Below are 23048 nucleotides of genomic sequence, written 5' to 3'. Positions count from 1 at the left end.
ATCATTGTCTGCTCAGTGTCAAAATGCACAAGAAAGTCAATTAAGCCCCATGTTATTTAATTTCTGCCTGATTCACTCAAGCTGAGGCATCTCTGCTCTGGCTCTTGGGCATTCCAAGTGTTCAACAGGACCAGGGGAAAGAGAAATTTCTGGGACTGATGATTTATAGGAACCAAACCACATTTTTCCCTCCCTGTTCAATACAATGACCCTGAAGCACCTCACCTACTTTGTTGCCAAGATCAAATTACCAAACATATAATTAAAATTTGGAATCTCTCCTCCTCTGCCACAGTTTCTGCCTTTATAACCAGTAACTACTCACTGAGGGCTGCTTCTCTCCAACAGATTTTTTGGTGCTGCCATCATTTCTCAGCTCTGTTGTGCTCCCCTTCATGGCTGGATAAACAAATTCCCTGAGCCCCCCAGGCTGGGAAAGCACCAGGAGCTTTTCGTGAGCATCCCCCAGAGCGCCCATGTTGTTTTATTGTTTTACACAGAGGGATTTAGAGCATTTTAAAAGCCAGAGTTGTTTTTAGAGTGGCAGGAGCTGTGTACCCAAGTGGTGAATTTTAGTAAACAAGCCACTCTACATTCTCTGGAATTCTGCTGTGAGCCTGGGCCTTTTTCAAGAGAGCTGAGCAGTGGAAAACTTTGCATTTATGCCACAGAGCTGGCAGAAACATAAAGTAATACTGAGATCAAGACAAAAAAAAAAGTGCTAGGATAAAAAAATGCCATTTAGAAACCATATTCAGGAGCTTACTTCTTGACATTTGGCCTACTAAATGTACAGACATTGATTAAATGTTTAATTTTGCAGAAGAATGAGGCTTCAATTTTATTTTATTTGCAAATTTGTGTGAAACATAAAAGCACTTGGCCAAAAACTGGAAGGTTGTTTGAAAAGCCAAATGTTGTTGCTCCATTTTTTAAATTAAGCATTTGCTTTTTAATTTCTAAACAAGATTTTGTTTCAAAATGTAGTGATAAGCAAAAATAAAGAATTCAAATGTTTAAAATAAAAATACTTTTTAAAGCTCTGGTCTGTGTGAAATGTTTTCTGTTTGTTCTGCTAAAATATCACTGTGCAAACAGAACTGGAGTGCAGAATCACCAAGAACCAGATCCCATTTCCCATTTTTAGGGGTTCAGCTGCGCTTTTTGATCCAAGTATTCTCTGGAACTGACCACAAACAAGTGAGAAATCATTGAACCCCAACCCCAAAGTGCAGCAATAGCTGCAGATTTCCTGCCAAATTTGTAACACTTTTTCTCAATGCATTTCATTCCCTCTCTGCTTGTAACACCCCAAAATTTTCTTCTCCTTTCTTTATTTACAGACCTAAGTTGCAGAAGCACTGTGGGGTTGGCACTGGTGGGACAAAGCCCATTTTATTGTCTCAATTCCCCAGTGGCACCAAAAGCTGTTCCTGCAGCCAGGATTCTGGGGAGAATTCTGGGAAAAATCAGTTTATTGAGCCTTATTGAGTGTTAAAAGCAACTGCCTATAGAAATCCATATGGGAAAATCAGTTTGCATGTGGAAACTGAGATTATGCATCCAGCTAAGGAAGGTTTTCCTTAAAATATTCATAATCTATGTAGGAATTCCTGTATTACAAAGATTTCTGGGATTTAATGTTAACACATGAACATTTATCTTTTCAAAGACTGGTCTCAGAGGAAAGAATACGAAGTCACATAATGCATCACAGCCAAATGGGAAATTAGGAAAATGTTGATTTCCCATCCTGTCATTTATCCCCACAGGCACTTTTGGTGATGTCACATCAGTGTGAATATGTGGGTGTGTGTTTTATCAAGAAGAAGGGAGAAACAACTCTACAATGGGAGGTGAAGGATAAATTTGGGTCAATAATCCAACAAATAATCCAACAGCCTAAACCAACCTACAGCAACACAGTGGAGTAACTTTATCCATAAGGAAGGAAGAGGCAGCATTGCAGAAATCCCATATTTAAGCAGAAATGTCCCAGTTTTTAGTGAATAGAAAAATTATGGCAGGAAATGCTGAGGGCAGCAGCTCCCAGCCTCACAGCCAGCCCAGGGCAGGCACCTCTCCCAGGGCAGTTTTGGGGTGCACTCTCGACTTTTCAGCACATCTTTGCCCAGCCCTTTTTTTCTTGGCTTATTTTGAGAGTTCAGCTGTTACTCCACTTCTAGGGTGGAAATAAAACAAGTTTCAGAAATGCCAGGGGGATTAGAAAGCATTTTGTTGTACCGGTCTTGAAAGAATAATCTTTAGGAGCACTCAACTTTTTAAAGAGCAATTTCCAGATTTTCTGCAAGCAGCACGTCATTCCACCAGTGTAGTAAATTTATCTTTTCCTTTTTTCTCTCATTTCTCTGGAATAATGGGATGAAGAATCCTACTAGCACTTCTCAAAACAGCTCTGTATTTCCAGTGCCTCTATTTACATGGTATCATAAACCCACCTGCATCACAGAAATAACATGGAATATTCATTTGCTTCACTTATTGACTCCCCCCACTGTGTGCAAACTCCCTTGTTATTATTTCCTCATTAATATCCATCTGTCACTTAGCATTTTAGCTGAATTTCATCTGAAATATGTACTTTTAACAACAGCTTTTCTCTGCTAGAACACTGGACTTTTAAAGTAGCTGAGAGAGTGAAGTCATTGATATTATTTGTATTGGAACTTTAAATGTTCCAATTCAGGCAAAAAAAACTACTCTCTAAGTTTCTCTTGCATTTCTTTCCAGGTTCCATCATGAAAGCAGTGGGAAATCTCTGGCTGCCATGCCCATACTCTGAGTTAATGTGTGGATCCTGTCTCCCTCCAGTGGCAACTGCACCAGCCATAAAATCTGATATTAAAGCGCAATTAAAGCCCCTCTGAGACTCAGATGGTGCCTCCCCACTGCCAAGGTTGCTAAGGGGTTGTAGGGACAGCTGGAAGAGCTTCCATGTGGCCCAAAAAATCCAAGAGAAATCCCAAAATGAGCCCATTCTTCCAACAATCTCTTCTCACTGCCCAAGCCTGCTCAGCTTGCTGCTGCTTGAGCAGAAACACAGGGAGAAACCATGGGGAGAAGGAGGCAAATCCTTTGTTCAGGGCTTGAAATAACACCCCAGAGCCATAACTGGAGCTCAGAAAGCACATTTGGCACATAAAATTAACAGTTACAACATTGTGATGGTGAATGATGAGCCATGTAAAGGTGAGCTACATGCACTGCCACACTCCAAAAGTTTGCGTATGGAATTTAGACTGAGCCTTGCCCACAGAATACTGAAATTTACCCAAAACCTTTCCACTTAAATGCACACAAAACTTTTGCACTTTAATGCACACAAAACTTTTGCACCTAAATATTCCCAAAGCATTTGCACAATATAAACCCAGTGCTCCCAGTGTGGTGAGCAAACACTCCAGGGAGTTATTTGCTGCCCCAGGAGAAGCCCCTGGGTGTCTCCATCCCATCTTTTTTGGGATGTTCCTGCCAGAGAATGGGATGCAGCTGCCTTGGAGCAGGGAAATGCAATGTGCTCCCAGGTTGGCCCTTCATTTGGGGAAATTCATTCCCTTGATTTGGGGAAAACGGGGAACCCATCCCAGGAGGGATTTCTGCCTTTGTTCAACACCTCTGCCCTTTCACTGCATTTGGGATTTGTTGCTCTCTCTACTTTTTAAAGCCACATAATACATAGTGTAAAATCTGCAGGACATAATAAATTAAATAATTCCTCACTGGGGAGGTTATAAACTGCATTGTAGGAAAAATAGCTTTAAACCTCACACTGGGCTGTATCTTTGAATTTCATTTCTTACAATTTCAAACCTCAGTAATTTGTAATGATGGGGCAAACAGCAGACCTAGAGAAGAATTAATTCTTTCCCCAGTTTAAATTTGAAAATTTAAAGTTTAAATTTGGGTAGAGGATTCCTACCTGAAAGCAACACAAGAACCTCACCTCTAGCAGCAAGACCTTCTCTTTTCACTGAGAGAACATTTTGAAATTTAGATTATTGCTCGGGGGAGGGGGAGTTGTAGTTACACAGATAATAAATTTGGCTGAGGATTTTCATCCTTGCAGCCTTTGTATGGATTTCTGCCTTTCACTCTTGTTTTGATTTACTGCAAGTCACACCTGGTTCAGACTGTGAATACCTGCTGAGGGAAACAATCCAGAGAATGGGAAGAAAGTGGGAGGGAAAAAAGTAAATTCCATCCCCTTAGCAGCACTGCACAAGTGTGATAGGAGCTGGACATCTTCCTCCTCTCATTGCTACTATTTTTTCCCAGTTAATTTCTTTTTTTTTTTTTTTTAAATTGCTGCCCAAACTCTTATAAAAGCCAAAAATGCAGTAAATCACTGAAAGGTTTACTAACTTATTGGTGCCAAAATTCAGGATATTTGACCTGTCCCTGAACCATTTTCCAAAGCACTATCCTTAAAAACTCACCATCCAGCATTGAAAATTTCCTAGTGGAGCAGTTGCTCATTCCACTGCAAGTTTTCCCTTAGGGAATCATGGAATCATTAAGGTTGGAAAAGACCTCTAAGGTTGTTACCTGTCACATTTCAAAAACAAAACAAAAAAGCATCCAAAAATTCTCCAGCAAGCAGAGATAATTTCATTGCCAACATCTGAAAATCCCAAGGTTTCATTTGTAAGGATAGAACAATATCCTTTGTTTTTATGCAGGTTTAAATGCAGGACAGGTCTGAAATGACTGCTCAGCAACCTGGATTTTCTGAGCATGAAAGCACCCAAAAAATGAAATCCCAATTTCTTTTACAGCCTTTTCTTTTTTTGAAGAAAGCAGAGCAGACATTTATGTTTGAGTGCAGCAGTTTGCTCCACTCTCAGAGGCAGAAAAGAGGATTTTCCTGTCTTGGAAAAAGGCTTCACTGGCCTCGAGGTGGCGATAGGATTGTGGATTCCAGGGCTGCAAATCCTAAAATTGAGCCAATCTGCATGATTTCTTCTTCCTACAGCAACTCAGCATCTCTAAATTTTGGAAATTAGGAGTTAAGGGAAGAGATATTCCCAAATGCTTCTGCATTTTGGGTTTTCAGATCAGGATTTAAGGAAATATCACCTCCACACTGATCCAGTATTCCCAAATTTCTCTCACCTGTATGTATATTATAATTAGACTGATTGGAAAGCAATTGTTTGCAGTTTTGGTTAGCAGCATCTTTTTAAAATATTGCTATTTACGTGATGAAACAGATTAATATCATGTTAAGGAGGGAAAAAACCACCACAATAAACTCATGCTAATACAAAAATTAAGGGAATGCAATGAAAACTTACAGTTCCCAGGGGAAAAATAAACAATGTGCATTTATTTGAGAGTAACTTTCTACCAGAAAAAAAAGTGTTTTCTCTGAAAGCGATGTACTAAAATGTTCCATTTCTCTACAACTATACATGAAAACAGCCTAAATGCCACAGAGGAAAAAGCATTTTTTAATCCAGAGGTCAATGTAAATAAGAGAGGGAACTCAGCAGCATAAAATCTATCCAGAGTAAGTGGATTTTCAGGTTCAGCTGATGCTCATTGCTGTGCACTCATGTTTTGGTACTCATTTTCAAGAAGGACAATCCAGTGGGCTTCAAGCCAGCCAGCCAAGTCTCAATGCCAAGGAAATTTATGGGCAAAGTCTTTTTGGAAGCCATCTCCCAGCTGTCACCTGCACATCCCAGCTGCCTAAAAGTGAATTCTCCTGAGCTAGCAAAGAATTGCAGAAATATTTCTGCCACCACAAATCTTACTGCAATGTTAACCTTTTCCCACTGCAAATAAAAGATCTAAGAAACCTAAAATCCATTTACCTGTCATGGCTCTGATTTTCCTGTACCTGATTAATTTGGCTTTGCTCCTCAAGCTCAACATTCAAACGAGAGTTTATCAGAGATGAGCTACAACCTGTACTCTTCCCACAGAGAAAGGGAAATTTGTCCAACACTTTGGAAATCAGCTGTTCAGTGCAACTGTGGCTGGGTTGATAGATGCTCTTGTGAATATGTTCATTAAAACAATTTACAACTTTAAAATTAGAAAAAAACAACAAAAAACCACCGAAACAAAACAGCAACTTGGCCAATTTTTAGCACACAAATGTACAATAAACAAGAAAGCTTTGTTCTTATTTTCCTCCCCTTTTTAACAACACTCTGTTATAGCAGGGGTTAAATTGATGTGATTTTTCCATACAATTATCCATACTGTTACTTCCTGACCCATCAAACTGCTACATCTGCCCCTCCCTAAATTTCCTCCAGACACGAATGTTTGCAAAATCCTCTTACAAAGAACCAAATGTTTTGCCCAGAACAGCTCAGTGAGCAGCACACACAATTACAATCACCTTAAATCTGTCCAGGGACAAGCAGAACCATATTCTGAGTCAGGCTTGCACACAAACCCCATAACAATCCCATTAACTTGCTGAAGCACTGCTTTTGTGTGAGTTATAACTCAGCAAAGATCCCTTATTTCAGCTATAAACAGCACCTGTATCTCCCAGATTAGGGCAGAGGGATGTATTTCAAGCCAATTTGAGCATGAAGATTATTGAGACCTTTTTGTTGATGAAGGAAAACACTTCTGGGGCTTAAACAGAGCTCCAGACTGTTGCAGCTTCCACTGGTGCAACACAAAGTGATTGGTACGAGCTGTACACGTGACAAAAAATGGCATTTTCAGAGCCAGAGCGAGAGGATTGGGTCTGTTGCAGAGATAGAATATAAAAATAAAATGGAGACCAAAACCCTTGGAAGCTGAGGGGAGCTGCAAAGATGAATAGCTGCTCACAAAGCTTTAACCCACCATGGAATGCAAATTGTACAAAGACAAAAGAGTCCAGAACTTCAAACCTAAGTGAACTTTGAAGAGAATTTTCATTTATTTAATTGCCAGTAAACATAGCTGGCTGTGGGGCTCAAATACCTCTTTCCTAATGCAGACCCAGCACCCTCCCTGAAATATTTTTGGAACAGGCTGCAACTGAAGAGGAAAAGAAGTTATGCTATCCACATGATTTATGCTTTGGCATTAGGGAGTAAATCCACTGAAATAAGTAAACATGGAAACTGCAAGCACGAATCTCAGGTAGTTCCAGTTGTGCTCCTTGGCAAAAAGCTCCAGAACCAATTGGCAAGAGGTTTGTGGAGTGGAGGAGGTTCTCCTAATATCTGTGGGTTTGAACATTAAATTCTACATTTCCAGAAAATGGAGAATGCCTATATATCCATCTTATTACCATTAAAAGTTGCACTAAAGCTGAACCAAAAGATGTTTTAAAAATAAAACTAGTTGTGCCAAATTCTAGTTTTAAGTCTGAAGACCTAAGTTTCCTCTATTTCTTGAGAAGTTGACTAAAGATTGCACCCATTAGTCTGAAAGCTTTCTTCAAGTACTGAATTAATTATTCTCAACAAGGTATTTCAATTTTGGTGGAATGACAGTTTTTTCCAACACAAAAATGATTCTCTAGAACCAACAAATACCGCAATTCAGTTACCTGCATTGGTGTTTACCATCTCTGTTATGGCACATTTTACTCCACCTTCTTTCAATTAAAAGGTGTTTAAAATCCAACTGAAGAGCAAGAACTTGTCAGTGGAAGTCTCCCTGAGCCTGAGGAGGAATTGGTTCCTTAAAGCATTCCCAAAAGGAATTCCAGCCCATGTGTGAAGGACAACCGGACACAGCCCAGGTGTCTCCAGCCCTTAACACTTCCCAGGCAGCTTCCACCAGCCCATGGCCTTTGCAAATTGGCATGGCAACAGGAATTTCTTTACAAGTGGCACCAGGATAGTAAATAAGCATATAAACCCTCCCTGGAGCTGGCAATCATGTCCCTTAAGCTGGCAATAATGTCCCTTGAGCTGGCGTGCCCTCCCTCAGTGACAAACATTGCAAGGGAGTCAGTGGCACGTGGGAAATCCACAGGCAGGGCAAAATCCTGTTAAGAGCCTCTAGAAAAGCACTGGGCAAGGGAAGAAGCAGCTCTAAAACAGCAGCACTGAGCCCTGCTCACACAGAGAGCTCAGCTCTGCTGGGAGGAAGGGCTGGGAGAGCTGGGGGTGTTCACCTGGGCAGGAGAAGCTCTGGGGTGACTGAATTGTGGCCTTGCAGGGTGTGAAGGAGCTACAGGAAAGATGAAGAGGGACTTTTTACAAGGGATGGAGGACAGGACAAGAGGAAATGGCTTCACATAGACAGGACAGGGTTGGATGGGATATTGGGAAGAAATTCCTCCATGGGAGGGAGTCAAGGCCTTGGCACAGGGTGCCCAGAGCAGCTGTGGCTGTCCCACCCTTGCAAGTGTCCAAGGTCAGGTTGTGATGCCTCAGGTTTTGGCTTTTATAATTTTCAAAATCTGTGCTTCTTTAGTGTGTGAGTCTGGGCTTCACATCAGGGGATGCTGAGCTCTGTGCACAGAGCAGGGAGACAAAACAATTCCTGCTCCAGCTGGGCACCAAGGACAAATGATCCAAATCTCAGCCCAGGAGCACAAACACCGTGGGCTGGAGAGAGAAAAACAAGCAGGGTGGGACTGCCTGGGCTAAAGCTGGAATGGGACAATGAACTCCAAGGTGCCAATGGAGCAGAACTGATCCCAGGGAGAGCCCCGGGAGCGCTCGTGCATTTTGGGGCCATTTTGGTTCATTTGGGTGCAGCCCTGGCTGGGCTCTGGTGCTGCCCAAGGTGGATCCATGGAGGAGATCCTTTAATAAATCCCTGCTTTATTCTTTGGCTCTGTCCAGCCTCTGTTTCATGTCAGCCTTCTCAAGGCATCAGTTCAGAGGGATTTTTCAGCAATGGGAAGAAAAACTGGAAAGAGGATTCAGAAACACGAATGAACCATGGGAGGGATAACACGAATTTTTTTATGTGCACCCTTGGCAGGAGGACATCAGTTGGACAGGGCTGCAGCAGCCTGGGACAGTGGAAGGTGTCCCTGCCATGGCAGGGGTGGCACTGGAGGGTCTGCAGGGTCCCTCCCAGCCCCAGCCATCCATGACTCCACACAGACACTGCAGGTGGAGCAAAGCCCAGGCTGTGGCACAGGATCAGGGCACCAGAGCACTGCTGGGGGAGGCAGGGGGCACCTGCAGCTCCAGCCCCACCCCAGGGGTGAAACACCAGCTCAAACCGGGCAGAACAAAGCAGGGCCACCCCTGTGCTCAATAAACAGGGCAGAGAATTCCCTGTCCTGGCCAGAAGGATTTGGGGCACCCGGGGCTCAGCTGGACCCAGGCTGGGTTGCTGGATTTGCTGCAGGCTGAATCTGCTGGGAGGTGCTGACAAATAGCTGGGAGTGTGCCAGGGAAAACTGCCCTTCCCTGTGTGCCAGGCTCATTTCTCAGCTCACCTGGGCCACCTCTGCTGCAGGTGCAGTTGGAATTCTGCAGCCAGCACTGACACCTCTCCCACAGCCCTTCCACTTCCCATCCGTGCTGGCACACAACACAAACATTGTCAAGTCCAAAAGACACAACATCATCAAATTTTCATCTAAAATATTCAATCTTTTAAAATAATATTTTTTCATCTGGTTTTTTTTTTTGGTTGGTTGGTTTGTTTTTTGTTTGTTTTTCTATTTTTGTTTTTCTTTCTGTATAAATAATACTAGTTTAAAGCAAAAGTTGCAGATATTTCAGATGCCCCAAGGAAATTACCTGAAGGAGCCTCTCTATTGTCTTTTATTTAACTTAATTTTATTTTTATTTAAACAAAATACATGTCTAAAGTAAGCAGAGATTTTTTAAAAAAATTATACTGACACATCTTCAGTAAGCAGATTAAAAAATTTCATTTTGACAAATATTTCCAAATTCCTTTCTGTCTGTTTCTCAGAATCCATTTAATAATGTAATAGCCTCAGGAGAAACACTTTTTAAATGTCTTTTACAGTGCCAAAGCAGATCAGTAAAATGCTGTCTGCAACCTGTCAGGTTCTATAGAGATTGTGTCACTTTTCCCCTTCAATATCACACAAATGATGGACAATAACAGTTTTATTGTAATCCCCCGTCACTGGAAATAAAAAACCCACAAACTGAATCCATTATTTCCACATTCTGCTCTACACTGAAAGCAAAAAACAAGGCAGATTTCCTGGTTTGAGCACTTCATTCCTCCTTGGTTGCATATTCTGTTATAAAGCCAGTAACCATCTGAATTAATAATTTGTCTGTTAATTCTGCCTGAGATTTAGATTTGGAGCAAGTAAAGAACCAAAAATTGCTAAATCCCAGTGAAATTTGTTCCCACTGAACTAGTGGCAACGCTCTCGTCCCTCAGTGGCAGAAACACCAACTGCAGCTGGCTGTGAAAATCCTCATTTATCAACCAAAGTACTTTCCAATTTAAAAACTGATCTGTTCCAACACACAGCACAGCTTTACAGACCCATCCCCAATTCCACATCTCCAGTGAGAAACTGGGTAACTTTCATTTATTTAGTTCTTTGCCAGCTATTTTTTCCTCCTCGTTTTAAATCAAAAGTTGCATTTAACAGAGGGTAATCAGCAGACACATCCATTTGATGGCACTGAAGACCTTACCCCTGAATATCTGTAATATTACCTTACATTTCCTTCCTTCTCTGCACTGCTGTGCAGCACATCCACTGCTCCCTGCACACCCCACATTCCTGGAAAATTCTACCTGAGCAAACACTGGGATCTGGCAGAGGCAGATTCCTTCCCAGGCTGTGTTGGGAGCATTTCCTCTCTCATCTCCATCAAGGAGAAGCCAACACCATTCATCTCTGCAGCCCAGAGAGGCCAGGGACACGGTGCTGGATTTAGCTCTTTTCTGACCCAGAGATGGGGTAACTGAGAGGTGTTTTAAAAACTTTTACTCCATTTCCAGTCTCATGAGAAGGGTGAGACAATACAGATGTTATAATTCACGCCATCAGAATCAGAAGTCAACTATTTTTTAATTCCAAAACACCATAAGCATTTCTTGGCCTATCAGCTTTTTGCCACGCCAGGCTGTAGATGCCTTAAAGCCAATAATCTAAAATGACCCCTCGTGGGTCCTACTGCAATTCATCTTTCACAGTTCTATTTCTCTAAAGTGTCTAGTTTATTTGCAAGACCATCCTTAGAAACTTGTTTCTAGTTCAAAAGTCCTTCTCCATGGCATTTCAAAGCCAGCATTTCTTATTTCAAGGTTTGCACACCGCGTGGGCTTTTGGAGAATTCTCTACAAATCCATTGCCCGCCAAGGGATCTGTGCCACCCCCCAGCAGTCACCTGTGCTCAGACTTCAAGCCCAAGGGAGCCTGGCAGTTTTTGCCAGCAGAAAGGCACCCAGCCATGCAGCCATGGTCCTACCTGGGGGTCGGAGAGCCGGGAGATGTCGGGGTAAAGGTAGAACTTGATGCCCTCGGAAGCGCCGGGTAACGTCACCCCCCGGATGAGGAGGATCATCAGCATGATGTAGGGGAATGTGGCTGTCACATACACAACCTGGGGGAGGAAGCAGACATCAGAAAAGGTTGTTCTTCCAGCTGCAGCAAAACCTTCTTTTCACATCAGCTGAAGGAAAAATGCTTTGGGTGCTTTTGTGCAGGTTGGTTTTTGTCCTCCAACCAAATTCCCTTCTAAAGTCTTCAGGGCTTGTGGGAGATGTCAGCATTTTTTGATAGAGATTGGGAAGCTCTCTGTAAGTGTATTATTTCCAAACACTTGATAACAGGTAATTGATTACACGTTATAACAATACAAGCAATGGATTCTCAGTCACCCCAGAACTGCTAAACTGATTTCTCTTCAGACTGCTCTGCCTGCATGTCTGGGTTTCAGGAATAAGCATTTCATCAAATCCAAAAGTTGGATTCTATCCATATTTCCTTGGGATTTGATAGAGAACCCTTATCTTCCAAAGAACCTTCAGGCAAAACTTCTGAGGTGCTGAACCCCAGCAATTTCTGCTTTCACATACATGGCCACACTATTTTTTTCCCCCAGAAATTAGTTTGTTGTCTGCATGGGCAGCAACAGGAAATCTGCAAGAAGTCACATTTTTCAAAGGAAAAATGAAGCAGAATTAGTCCTGTTTCACAATCTCAAACCTGACAGCAGCACATGGCTCCTCAAACTCAGAGAAGGAATAAATAATAAATTCCATGGCACTAACAATATTTTCTTTATGTAACAACCACCTCTGTAAATTTAACTCTATAATTTCCTGTGGCCACTTCCACCTGTGTTACTCTTACACCTGCCTTGCACCAGTCAAAATTTGTTAAGCTGCAAGAATGTAGAAAAATCATTCGGTGAAAAATACAACTTCAAAAAAATGTGTTTTAAACTCACGAGTCCAATATGTGTCTCCTATGTAAATGAAAGGGATACATCAAAGAATGACCTGTGAAAGGATTCTCAGACATATTTTTGTAATTAATGAACTGAAATTGGATTTTCAGACTATTTAACCCCAAACATTAAATGACCTCATGTGCCTCATCAGGTACCCTCAAAAATGGAGCAACTTGAGTTTCCCATGAAATGGAGAGCACCTTTTTATTCCTACAGGTCCCAAAAGCCTGAATGAATGACTTCCTAGGCCAGTACAAAGCAAAATGGGAGGTTTTATCCCAGTGCTTGCATTTGTTCACTATTAGTGAGAATGCAAACTGGCTGAGCTGAAATAGACCTTGTCTCTTCACATTTGGGTTTCAAATAAAAAAGGATCAGCAGGCAAGGAGAATTAAAAAATAAATACATGGGATGGACACAGTCCTGCTCTGAGCCTTAAATTAGGTGGAAAGGATAGAGTAGCCAGCAAAACGTTTTAATTTATTTAGTTCTTTTCCAGCCATTTTTCCTCCTCGTTTTAAATCAACAGTTGCATTTAACAGAGGGTAGTCAGCAGACACATCCATTTGATGGCACTGAAGACCTTGCCCCTGAATATCTGTAATATTACCTTACATTTCCTTCCTTCTCTGCACTGCTGTGCAGCACATCCACTGCTCCCTGCACATCCCACATGCCTGGAAAATTCTACCTGAGCAAACATTGGGATCTGGCAGAGGCAGATTCCTTCCCAGGCTGTGTTGGGAGCATTTCTTCTCTCATCTCCATCAAGGAGAAGCCAACACCATTCATCTCTGCAGCCAAGAGAGGCCAGGGACAGCGCCCTGTGCAATCCCCCAGCAGCCAGGGCTGCAAACACAACCTCCAGTGAATTTTTGGGCTATCAGGGCAGCTCTGCCTCAGCTTTAGAGGAATTAGGGCTCTCCCTGCTCTCTGGTTGCCATGCAGAAAGGGAACAACAATAAAGCAGCACTTTATTGTATTGTATTGGTATTTATATAATTAATAAATAAATACCGATAAATACCAATACAGACATCCAGAACACAATGAAAGGGACACCAAGGAAGCAGGAATGGGAGAGGGGGAAAGATCCCCTTTTCCCGAGCCCACTGACACTGCTGATAATTGATCACACAGCCCCCGAGGCTGAAAAGCTCCAGCTTCTCTTGTACTTCAGCAGGTGAGTGCACTGTGCTGGGAGAGAGACATTAATTCCCTTTTTCTCCCCTTCCCCAGGAGCTCCTGAGGTGAGGCAGGATGGGGAATTTAGGAACCAGTGCCACTGTTAGCATCATCATCACATCTGTCAAAATTAGTTAAGCTGCTGAATTGAAAAAAATCATTCGGTGAAAAATACAACCTCAAAAAATATGTGTTTTAAACTCAGGAGTCCAATATGTGTCTCCTATGCAAATGAAAGGGATACATCAAAGAATGACCTGTGAAAGGATTCTCAGACATATTTTTGTAATCAATGAACTGAAATTGGATTTTCAGACTATTTAACCCCAAACATTAAATGATCTCATGTGCCTCATCAGGTACTCTCAAAAATGGAGGAACTCTTTGACTTCAGCAGGTGAGTGCACTGTGCTGGGAGAGAGCCATTAATTCCCATTTCCTCCCCCTCCCCAGGAGCTCCTGAGGTGAGGCAGGATGGGGAATTTAGGAATCAGTGCCATTATTAGCAGCATCATCACATCTGTGGGGCATTAAAAGTTTCCTGAATTGTTTTCTTCTCTTTCAACACATCGAACCTCTCTGAATATCAATGTGAACACAACTGTTTCTAATTACACCACATCCTGTTTTAATTGACTTTAATTGCTTGCTATGTTAATTTGCATCCCAATGCTCAAAATGCTTTTTTTAAACCCTTGTCAGAGCCATGCCAATGTTTAAGCAGTTGGAAACAAAATAAAAATTTCTGGCAGGCAAGGTTTTTTGTACCAAGTTCTCCTCTCACAATGTGCTTGAAAGAAAAATTTACAATGATATTTAGACATACAAGTAGGTGGAAATGCACCCAACAACTCTGAACTATCCTTGGATGCTTAACTGAAAGTACATTGGAACCAAAGATCCTGAGAATGGATATTTTTTTATTGGCTGCCACGAGCTTTAAGTATCAAAGAATAGGAAATATGTTGAGTAGCAAATAATGGAAATTTAAATACCAAAACCTTAAAGAAGCTTAGATGTCACTCAAGGTTAATATATAGATATCCAGGTAGCTATGAAATGATTTCATAAATAATAAGGATTTTTATAACTGAGCTAGATTTAAGTTTTATATTTTCACACCTAAATATCTTAACAGATATGTGCCTGTGTTTCAATTTGTGCCCTGGGACTGCTGAACTTCTTGTCCTAAATGAAAAAGTGTGCTTGTGAACACTCCAGGCAGATCATGTTGCAGGGTGAGGGGGATCAGGCTTTTGAGGAGAAGTAGAAGAAATTCAGGAAAACCTTGTTGAGAATAAGGAGGAAGAATTCCATGCAGTGAACTGAGCCCCAGCCCATGGAAATCTCAAAGCCCCAAATCAGATTTCTTTGGCCAAAGCTCCCACAGACCACACCAGCCTGAGCTTCACACTCTTCCTCACAGCAGCATGAGGCAGTGAACCTTCCTCCTTTGCTTGGCTCTTGCTAAGAACACACAACCAGAATTCCTGAACTAAATGTCCCTTGGAGGCCAGGGAGGTGATGGAGTTCTCCCCTGCAAGCTGCAATGTTCAAGCTTGTTTGCACTATAAGGAACCAAATTTTATAAATGGAATAAAATTTATCTTGATGCTTCAGGAAAAATTACTGGCTTGCTAAGCCCTGTCCCCTGAAATCCTCTATTGCTCCATTGGGCTGTAAACATGAGGAAATCAATGCAGGACTTGCCAGAACTCACTATTGAAGTGTTTATGGAAAATCATACCTGCCTCAATGCCCTGCTCATCCCTATTTTTAACAAAGTGTTTTATGCCTTGTGTAATTTAACTTTATTTATTTATTTGAAACCATGAGCAGAGTGAAACCCCAACTGTGCCCACACTGCACTACACTCCTGTGTGGAGAAACTGCTCAGGAACCAAAAATTCACCCAGTGATGCGAGAAGGAAAAGAGTCATTTTTATCCAGGAGAAAAAAGATGGCACAAATATAGAAATATAATTAGCATATCCCTGCCTGGCAGCTCTGCTGTCTGAGTAGCCACACACAGGAACCATCAATTTGAGCAGGATTTCCATCGAAAGTTTTCAAATTGTCCCACAAGGCACAGTCCGACCAGATTTGGCCTCACTGATATTTGCCAATTTCCCACATTCTTACTTCCTAGATGGTACCAGCAGATGATAAACAAGATAAAAGATTTTTTTTTTTCAACTGCCATGGGATAGTGTGAAATATTCCATGCAGCAGTTTGGAAAAAAGGTTTTTGTTCATCTGACTCTGCGCCATCTACAGAGCTACAAGAGACAACTGAAAAGGGAGATTTTCACATTAATTGGATTTACAATGGTATAAAGGAATGACAGCTGATTCACAAGGTTTTTAAAAGCATGTCAAAAGGGGGAGAACATCTGAGGTCCACCTACATTTTCAAGGTAAAATTTCAGATGCAGAGAAAGAAACACAAGCAAATACCCAAGAGAACAGCAGGTAAGTGGATTTGTACAACTGGAATGAGGGAAGGGGGTTAGCACCAGCACAGTGGCTGATTTTTCTATTTTCCCTGTGTGTTTCATGGATTTATTCAGCATCATCTTCTCTTTGTCATCTTTGTTTATCCACAGAGGGAATCTTGGTCCAGAATAATTCTGCTAAACCATCCTTAACCAGATTGCCTACGAACTGCAGAATCCCTTCTAAATTACCACTGAATCATGTGTGAGTGCAGGAATAAATTCAAACCCCAACAGCTAAGAAAATTTCATGAGATTTGAGGTCTGAGAAATAAGAATGCAAAAGGAAATATTCATTGGGAATGAAAATTCAGTGAGATGAGCCTCCAAAGAGAGGCCAGGGGAGGACACTGGGTGAAGGGGTGGGAAAACCTGAGTGATCACAGGTAGCAAAAGATTCCACATGAAATAATAACTGCAGAAAGGAATAATTCCAGCACCACATCACCCTGAGTTCATTGCCTGGGACACAGAAAAAATCCCTACCTGGCAAAGCTGTGCAAGTTCCAGTTTTTTTCCACACAGTGGTGAAGGCAATAAATAAATAAATGAAAGTCTGAGCCCCGCTGGAATGGTTTCCTTCACAAGTCAATGAAAACTTCACTCCAAAATTCATTGAGTCAATTAAAAAAAAAAAAACCAAAAACAAAATCAAAATGTTCTGCTTAAGTTTGGGTTGGCATTCTTTTAACTGAATGGGCAGATGGGAGCTCTCTCTTGAATGAAAAATGCTTTAACAAGCCCAAGTTGTTATTTAGAAGGCTTAATCCCACATTAAGAATGGGTGAAAAAACCTATTTTCTATATATTTTGCAGCACTAATTATTCTTTACATTGGGTCTGACTTTATACACTTTGCAGCACTTCCTAAATTCCATTTCAAATATTCTGTTTTCACAAAACTGCCTGCCTGTAGTCCAAGGTTCCAAAAGAAAGAGAAGTTATGGTGGAAAGTTGGATCCAAAGTGCTCTATTAGAAACCCAGGCATGCAGCTAAAATTGGAAAACAATGAGAAAGCACCAAGGGCAGACAATATCCATGCACAGCAGCAGCTCATTTTCCCAGCTGAATTGAGTGAACAATTCACTTCCATGATGAGCTGCTTCTCCCCATAAATATTCCTTAAGCAGCAGCAAGTTTTCTAAATATGTGTAATTTCCCAGCTCGTTCCAACAGCTGGGTTTGCTTCCAGCTTGCCCAGGAGCATTAAAATCAAGATCTGTCTTCTTTCTGCTAAAATTACTCTTCAGGCCTGGTAGTTCTTTTGATGAGGTCTACAGACCTCCTACTTAATTTAAAAAAAAATCAGTGTATTGTCTAGAGCGAATGTAAAGATAGATTTCCTTGTATTTGAGTAAAAATGCTCTTATTACCAGATCCTGCCCCAAAACATTCATTTGTAAGACTACCAAGAACAGAATATGCAGTCAAAAATCCCAGTCATGGAGACCAGAACACATAAAAGTACCCACAGAAAGTGTAGAAACAGTGAATTTTATCCCATTATTGGAATAATTTATGTCAGCACCTGCATTTAAATACCATAATAAATTAAATTAAAAATAAATAATAATGGAAAATAAGTTAATTCTCAATTAATTATTAGGAATAAATAAATAAATAAATAAATAAATTATGGCAATTGCAGATAACCAGATTAATTCTTGATACATGCACAGCTTAATAATGACATAATCAGTGACAAATAATGTGCCAACAGCTTCAAAAACAGGGGGAGTGATCATAAATAATGGGCTGGATCCTGAAAAAAATGACTTTAAATCATAGTTCCTTTTATTTCAAGGGTTCATTCCAGCCTGAATAGGCCTTGGTCAAGTTCATAGTACCAAATTCACAGTAAAATTTGCATATTGTACAAATCAGTTCAGATGGTGGTGGCTGCTCTGAAGTGTTTTGAAATGTTCACAAATGAATCCACACTAAAAAAGGATCAACCTGAACTAGAAACAGAGCGACTGTTGGAAATGTCTCACTCATGTTATTACATTTTTGCTGTCATTAAATACCAGAAAGAAAATAATTTCTCTATTTCCTAAATCAGTATCTATAGTAAATACAATTCAGGAGCTCAGCACCTCCTCCCAGTGCTTCTTCAGTCTCCAAAATTATATTTTCCACACTCAACATTAATCCTCCACTCGCCAACTGTTCTTACAGGAGTTACGGTGATGAGAAATTGAAAGCTGCAACAACCCTCAACAGCAACAGAGCCAAAAATGTGCTCTCCATTTGTTGGGAAGTGTGTTCTTCACATTGTGAACGTGCTGCTGCCACACTGCTCTTACCAAAATGCCAACAGTTGTAAACACTGTGTATTGTAAACGCAGGCGAACCCAATGGGAAGAAATGACAATGGCTGACTCAATTCAGAAGGCTGAATGATTTCTTTATTATAACTAATCTAAAATACATGAATATACTGTATAAAAAGAGGATACTAAAACTACATACTACTTTCTCTGACTCTAACTCACAACTCGTGACCCTCTCTGAGAGTCCAGCCCCAGGTGGGTTGGATTGGCCATCAGGCTCAAACAATCCTCACCAGAATCCAACCAAGGACTTACCCCAGGTAAACAATTCTCCCAACACATTCCACATGGGAAAAACAAGGAGAAGAATTAGAAATTGTTGTCTCTTTAATTTCTCTCTGTGCACCTCTATGAAAATCCTGAGAGGGAGAGAACTGTGCTTGCCACACTGCGTGCCCAAAACAGCTCTGGGGAGCAGGGGAAGGTCTGTGCTGGAATGGCTCAAAGCCAGAAAACCTTGAGCAAAATGAGCATTAAGATCTGGCAAGCACACACAGCTCTCCCAGTGCAAATACAAAAGCAGATTTCCACTGCTAAAATCCTGGTGTTATTGTCCCTGGCACCTGGAATGTCTTTGTTGGAGGTTTTTCTTTAATGTGGATGTTTTAGGGTTAGAGGGGTCTTTACCCAGGAAAAAATTATTGATTGAGTTTATTGTTTTATCTCCACCACTAATGGTGCTGATAAACCAGTGAAAAAACAGCATCCTAGAACTGTAATTTGATTTTTGTTTAACATTCAAGGGCACAAAGAGAAAGAGGTGCCCTCTGGTTGTGGGGAAGGTCTGTGCTGGAATTCTCAAACCCTGAGAGCTGCAGTAAGCCTTCAGCAAAACGAGCACTACGATTTGGCTAACAGTCACAACTCTCCCAGAGGAAATACAAAAGCAGATTTCCAATGCTAAAATCCTGGTGTTATTGTCCCTGGCACCTGGAATGTCTCTGTTGGAGGTTTTTTCTTTAAAAGCAGTGGTTGTTTTGGGTTTTGTGGGGATTTACCCAGAAAAGAAGATTGATTGAAGTTTATTATTTTAGCTCTTGACTGAAGTATATTATTTTATCTCCACCATTAATGGTAATGATAAACCAGTGAAATAACAGCATCCTATAACTATAATTTGATTTTTTGGTTTAATATTCAAGAGTGCAAAGAGGAAGAGCTGCCCTCTGGTTGTGGGCAGGGAGAGGAAGACTGATGGGGAGGAAGCAAATTTCAGCATCTTGGCTGAGCTCATCACTGCAAGCAAAGTGTTTATGTAGAGCTCCCATCAAGGAGGGAATTTGCAGAGCCACAAATATCTCAGAATTAGAGAGTTCTATTTAATCAAGTAAAAGTCAACTTTAAAAATCAATCAGGAAGAATTTTAAATATAAATTAGGACTAATTAATCAACTGAAGATTGGGGTTTTTTTTCCATTTTGTAAAGGTGTTTAAAATGTACGAGCTTTTATAAAACAAAGCTGTTCCTTTCCATAACCTTCTAGGATTTTCAGAGATCTCAATGCCACCTAGTTTATCTTCACAGACAAACCTGATACTATGAGTTACACATATACCCGGAAGTTTGCATTTTGCTTTAAAAAATGTGTAATATGGCATGACTGTACCCCATAGCAACCCCATTTCTCTGAAAATAATTCAGAATTAACCCACAGCAGCACCTGAATTCCCAGTTGTGTAGCTGATTTTACACAGGCAGAAATAGGGGTTCAATAATGCCCTACATGAATTGGAATTTTTACTTATTCTAGACAGACCTTCCAGTTCTCACTCCTCAGGACCTGACCCATCCTAAAAATGTTTCTCATTCAAGCAGATAGAGATGCAAAGGCCAGGACAGGGCAGGAGGTGATTTTTCCTGTCACTCCAAAATGTGTAAAATTTTAAGTATGCATTGGAATGGACTCAAAATTTTTGTCCAGCTCCTTCTCCTGGTTCAGGGTTTGTTTGTCCTCTGACTCTTCTGGAGAACATGAAATTGGGTTTCCTGGAGGAGTGTTGGCCTCATTATTAGGGATTATTAGATTCCCTTTAGTGATTCATTTCAGTGAATCAACATTTTCCAGTACAATTGAGATTTACCAGAGCATTCCTTATCATCTCCAGCTTAGATTTTGTCATTCAAAAAACCCCTCAAAAAAAAAAAAAAAAGAAAAAAACAACAAAAACACACTAACAAACGAAAATCAGAACTGAAGTTAAAAAAAATATACTGGATGAAATTTGGGAAGTGGAAGCAATGCTATGATCAAAGGATTATAGGGGAGGTTTTCCAGCCAGAAAAAGATAAAAAAGGTGGCCTCAAAAGGTGAAAGGTGCCAGCTGGAAAAGATCAATGTGTCAGTCAGACTCTGCTGTCACCAAATAAATGCATAACATTTTAAATATTAAAAATACAGAACATTAATTCAATGGTAATAAGAATTTTCCCTAGAGTTTTGCACCAAAACTAATAATATGTGAGACTTTCTTTTAAAATTATTCTATCAATCCTCCAAGCACTCCAGCAGGTTTGGTAGTGGCCATCTCTAAATCTAGCAGTCACTTCTGCAGTTTTCTGGGCACCACAGAACTATTTAAACTTGTGCAGTAAATGCTGGGGAAAAGAAAAAGATTCGTAAACTGGCAGGCAAAGATACCCTATAGCACAGCCACACCTTTTTGTCTTTTGATGATTTTTGTAGTCATGAAGCTGAAGGAGAAGGGTCAGAGCTCACCAGGAGGGGCAGGGAGAGGCAGCTCTGATTTCTGCTCTCTGGGACGGGACAGGAGCCAGGGAAATGAAACGTATATTTTAAAGAATTTAGAGATTTTAGAGGAGCTAAGATTTTAGTCAGAAATAAGCCTTACTGGAGTTAATTAAAATAAATGAGTAGGCCTTGATGAAGTTAAGAGTTAGTAGTTAAATAATAATTAATTGATTGTCAGCACAATGTTTAGTTAGCTGGGTTTATAATGAAGAATATAGAAACTGATAAATAGCTTTTAGGAGCATAAGACAATTGTGGGCCTCCTCTGTTCTGAAATCAACTGAAGACAAGGAATGGGAGTTCTACCAAGAGTTCATTTGTCATACTTGCATTGAAAAGGTAGAAAGGTCAGAACGAGGAAGACTTCATTTACTTCCTCATTTTGGGACCCCTCCCCATGAAAGGGACACCGACCCATTTCAAGGAACAAACTGTGCATGCTTAGTAACTTCTGAAATGATTGGCATACAAAGCGAGGAATGGGATATACCAAAATGATGAATATGTATTTGTATTTTGTGTATTCAATACTTGTATGGATAAAAGGACTCTGTAATCACCTGGAAGCTGCGGTGTGGATTTGGGAGCGATCCCACACACAATAAACATTCACTTTCTAACTTTAAACTGTTAGAGAGTTTTTGTCCCTCACAGTTGGATATTGGTACTAGATCAATGTCCATATTTTTTTAATAAATCAGAAAGGTTCTGTCCCAGAGGTGCTGGCACTGCCCAGGCTGCAGGAGCTCCCAGGGGTGCCCAGGGTGGCATTGTTGGGGTGTTGGGGTGTCTGTGCAGGGCCAGCAGTGGGACTGTCTGATTCTTGTGGGTCTCTCCTAACTCGGGATATTCCCTGATTCCATGAATTGTCTTTTCCCTTGCAAGCAAAACCACTCTGTGATTCTCCTGGGAAGTTCAGGACTTTTGTAGGAGGACAGAGCTCCCATTTCTATGGTTCAAGGTGTGTTTGTGTGCCCCCAGCATGACAGCCCTGTCCCTGGCAGCCACTGAGCAGCACAGCTCTCATGTCCATGGTGACAGCTGAGAGATGGATGCACCACATGAAGCATTTGCAACACCACTTGTGCATTAAGTATAATAACAGAAGCATAATAAATAGCCTCACCACTCGGACTAACAAGCATCCTTATCATCCTGACCTTTATTCTCCACATTTCCCTTCCCTGTGGCTGCTCCACCGCCTCTAATGCAGTTAGTCACTCCTTGACTGAGGGTTTATTGCCCTCTAAGCAGCCTCTAAATGCAGCTGCTAAATCACCTCAAGGCTGGCTTGTAGGACACCAATCTGACACTGCTGCAATTAATTTGTGGGTTTGAGAAGAAAAGGTGATGTGATGCATAGAAAAAACGAGAGGATCACAGGATAAAACCCTTCCTTGGGCTGGAAGTCAGGGTGAGTGAGGAGTTGGTGACTGCCACAGATTTATTTTTCTCTCTTAGGGAACTGCTTTGAACTCTCAGCTCACAGAGTGGCAGCTCTGGGGATGGAAAGGGGCTCTCCCTGGGGAGCAGAGACCTCTCCCTGTGCTCATCCCACACTTGGAGCCCTGAGATTCCAACCTCAGCAAGGCACCCCAGGAACAAGGGACACACAAACCAAAGCACAGAAATCCTCACTGACCTCGACTACTGCAATTCTCCCAAACACATTCTACACCCACAGGAAAGAACCCAGAATTTTTATTACACTTGATTAAGAGCAGTGCCTTACACTTTCTACAACACAGCAATCTAGTAATTGTCCAAAAGCAGACATGGAAAGTGTCTACTTTCCATGACACAACGCAGGATGTTTTGAGTGTCTTCCTTTCTTTTTTGGGGCACACAGGGTTGTTTTTTTTTTTTTCCAGCAGCAAGAGTGGCTAGCAGGTGCCCAGCAGCCAGCTCCCTCCTGGGGATGTGTTTTAGTTGCCAGC

The 23048-nt window shown here is 41.2% G+C and overlaps 1 protein-coding gene across 2 annotated transcripts in view; it reads right to left on the bottom strand.

Annotated features, from left to right (window-relative positions):
- The window catches only part of SLC6A11 (solute carrier family 6 member 11), a 94798-nt gene that overhangs the window by 38039 nt on the left and 33711 nt on the right, over nt 1–23048 (bottom strand). For both annotated transcript variants that reach the window (XM_072935068.1, XM_012571865.5), the window contains exon 7: nt 11361–11495. In XM_072935068.1, the coding sequence (XP_072791169.1) occupies nt 11361–11495 (135 nt within the window). The remainder of the gene's footprint in view (nt 1–11360; nt 11496–23048) is intronic.

This window comes from Taeniopygia guttata, chromosome 12, assembly GCF_048771995.1.
Source record: "Taeniopygia guttata chromosome 12, bTaeGut7.mat, whole genome shotgun sequence".
Lineage (NCBI taxonomy): Eukaryota > Metazoa > Chordata > Aves > Passeriformes > Estrildidae > Taeniopygia > Taeniopygia guttata.
This window is presented reverse-complemented; position numbering and strand designations above follow the sequence as displayed.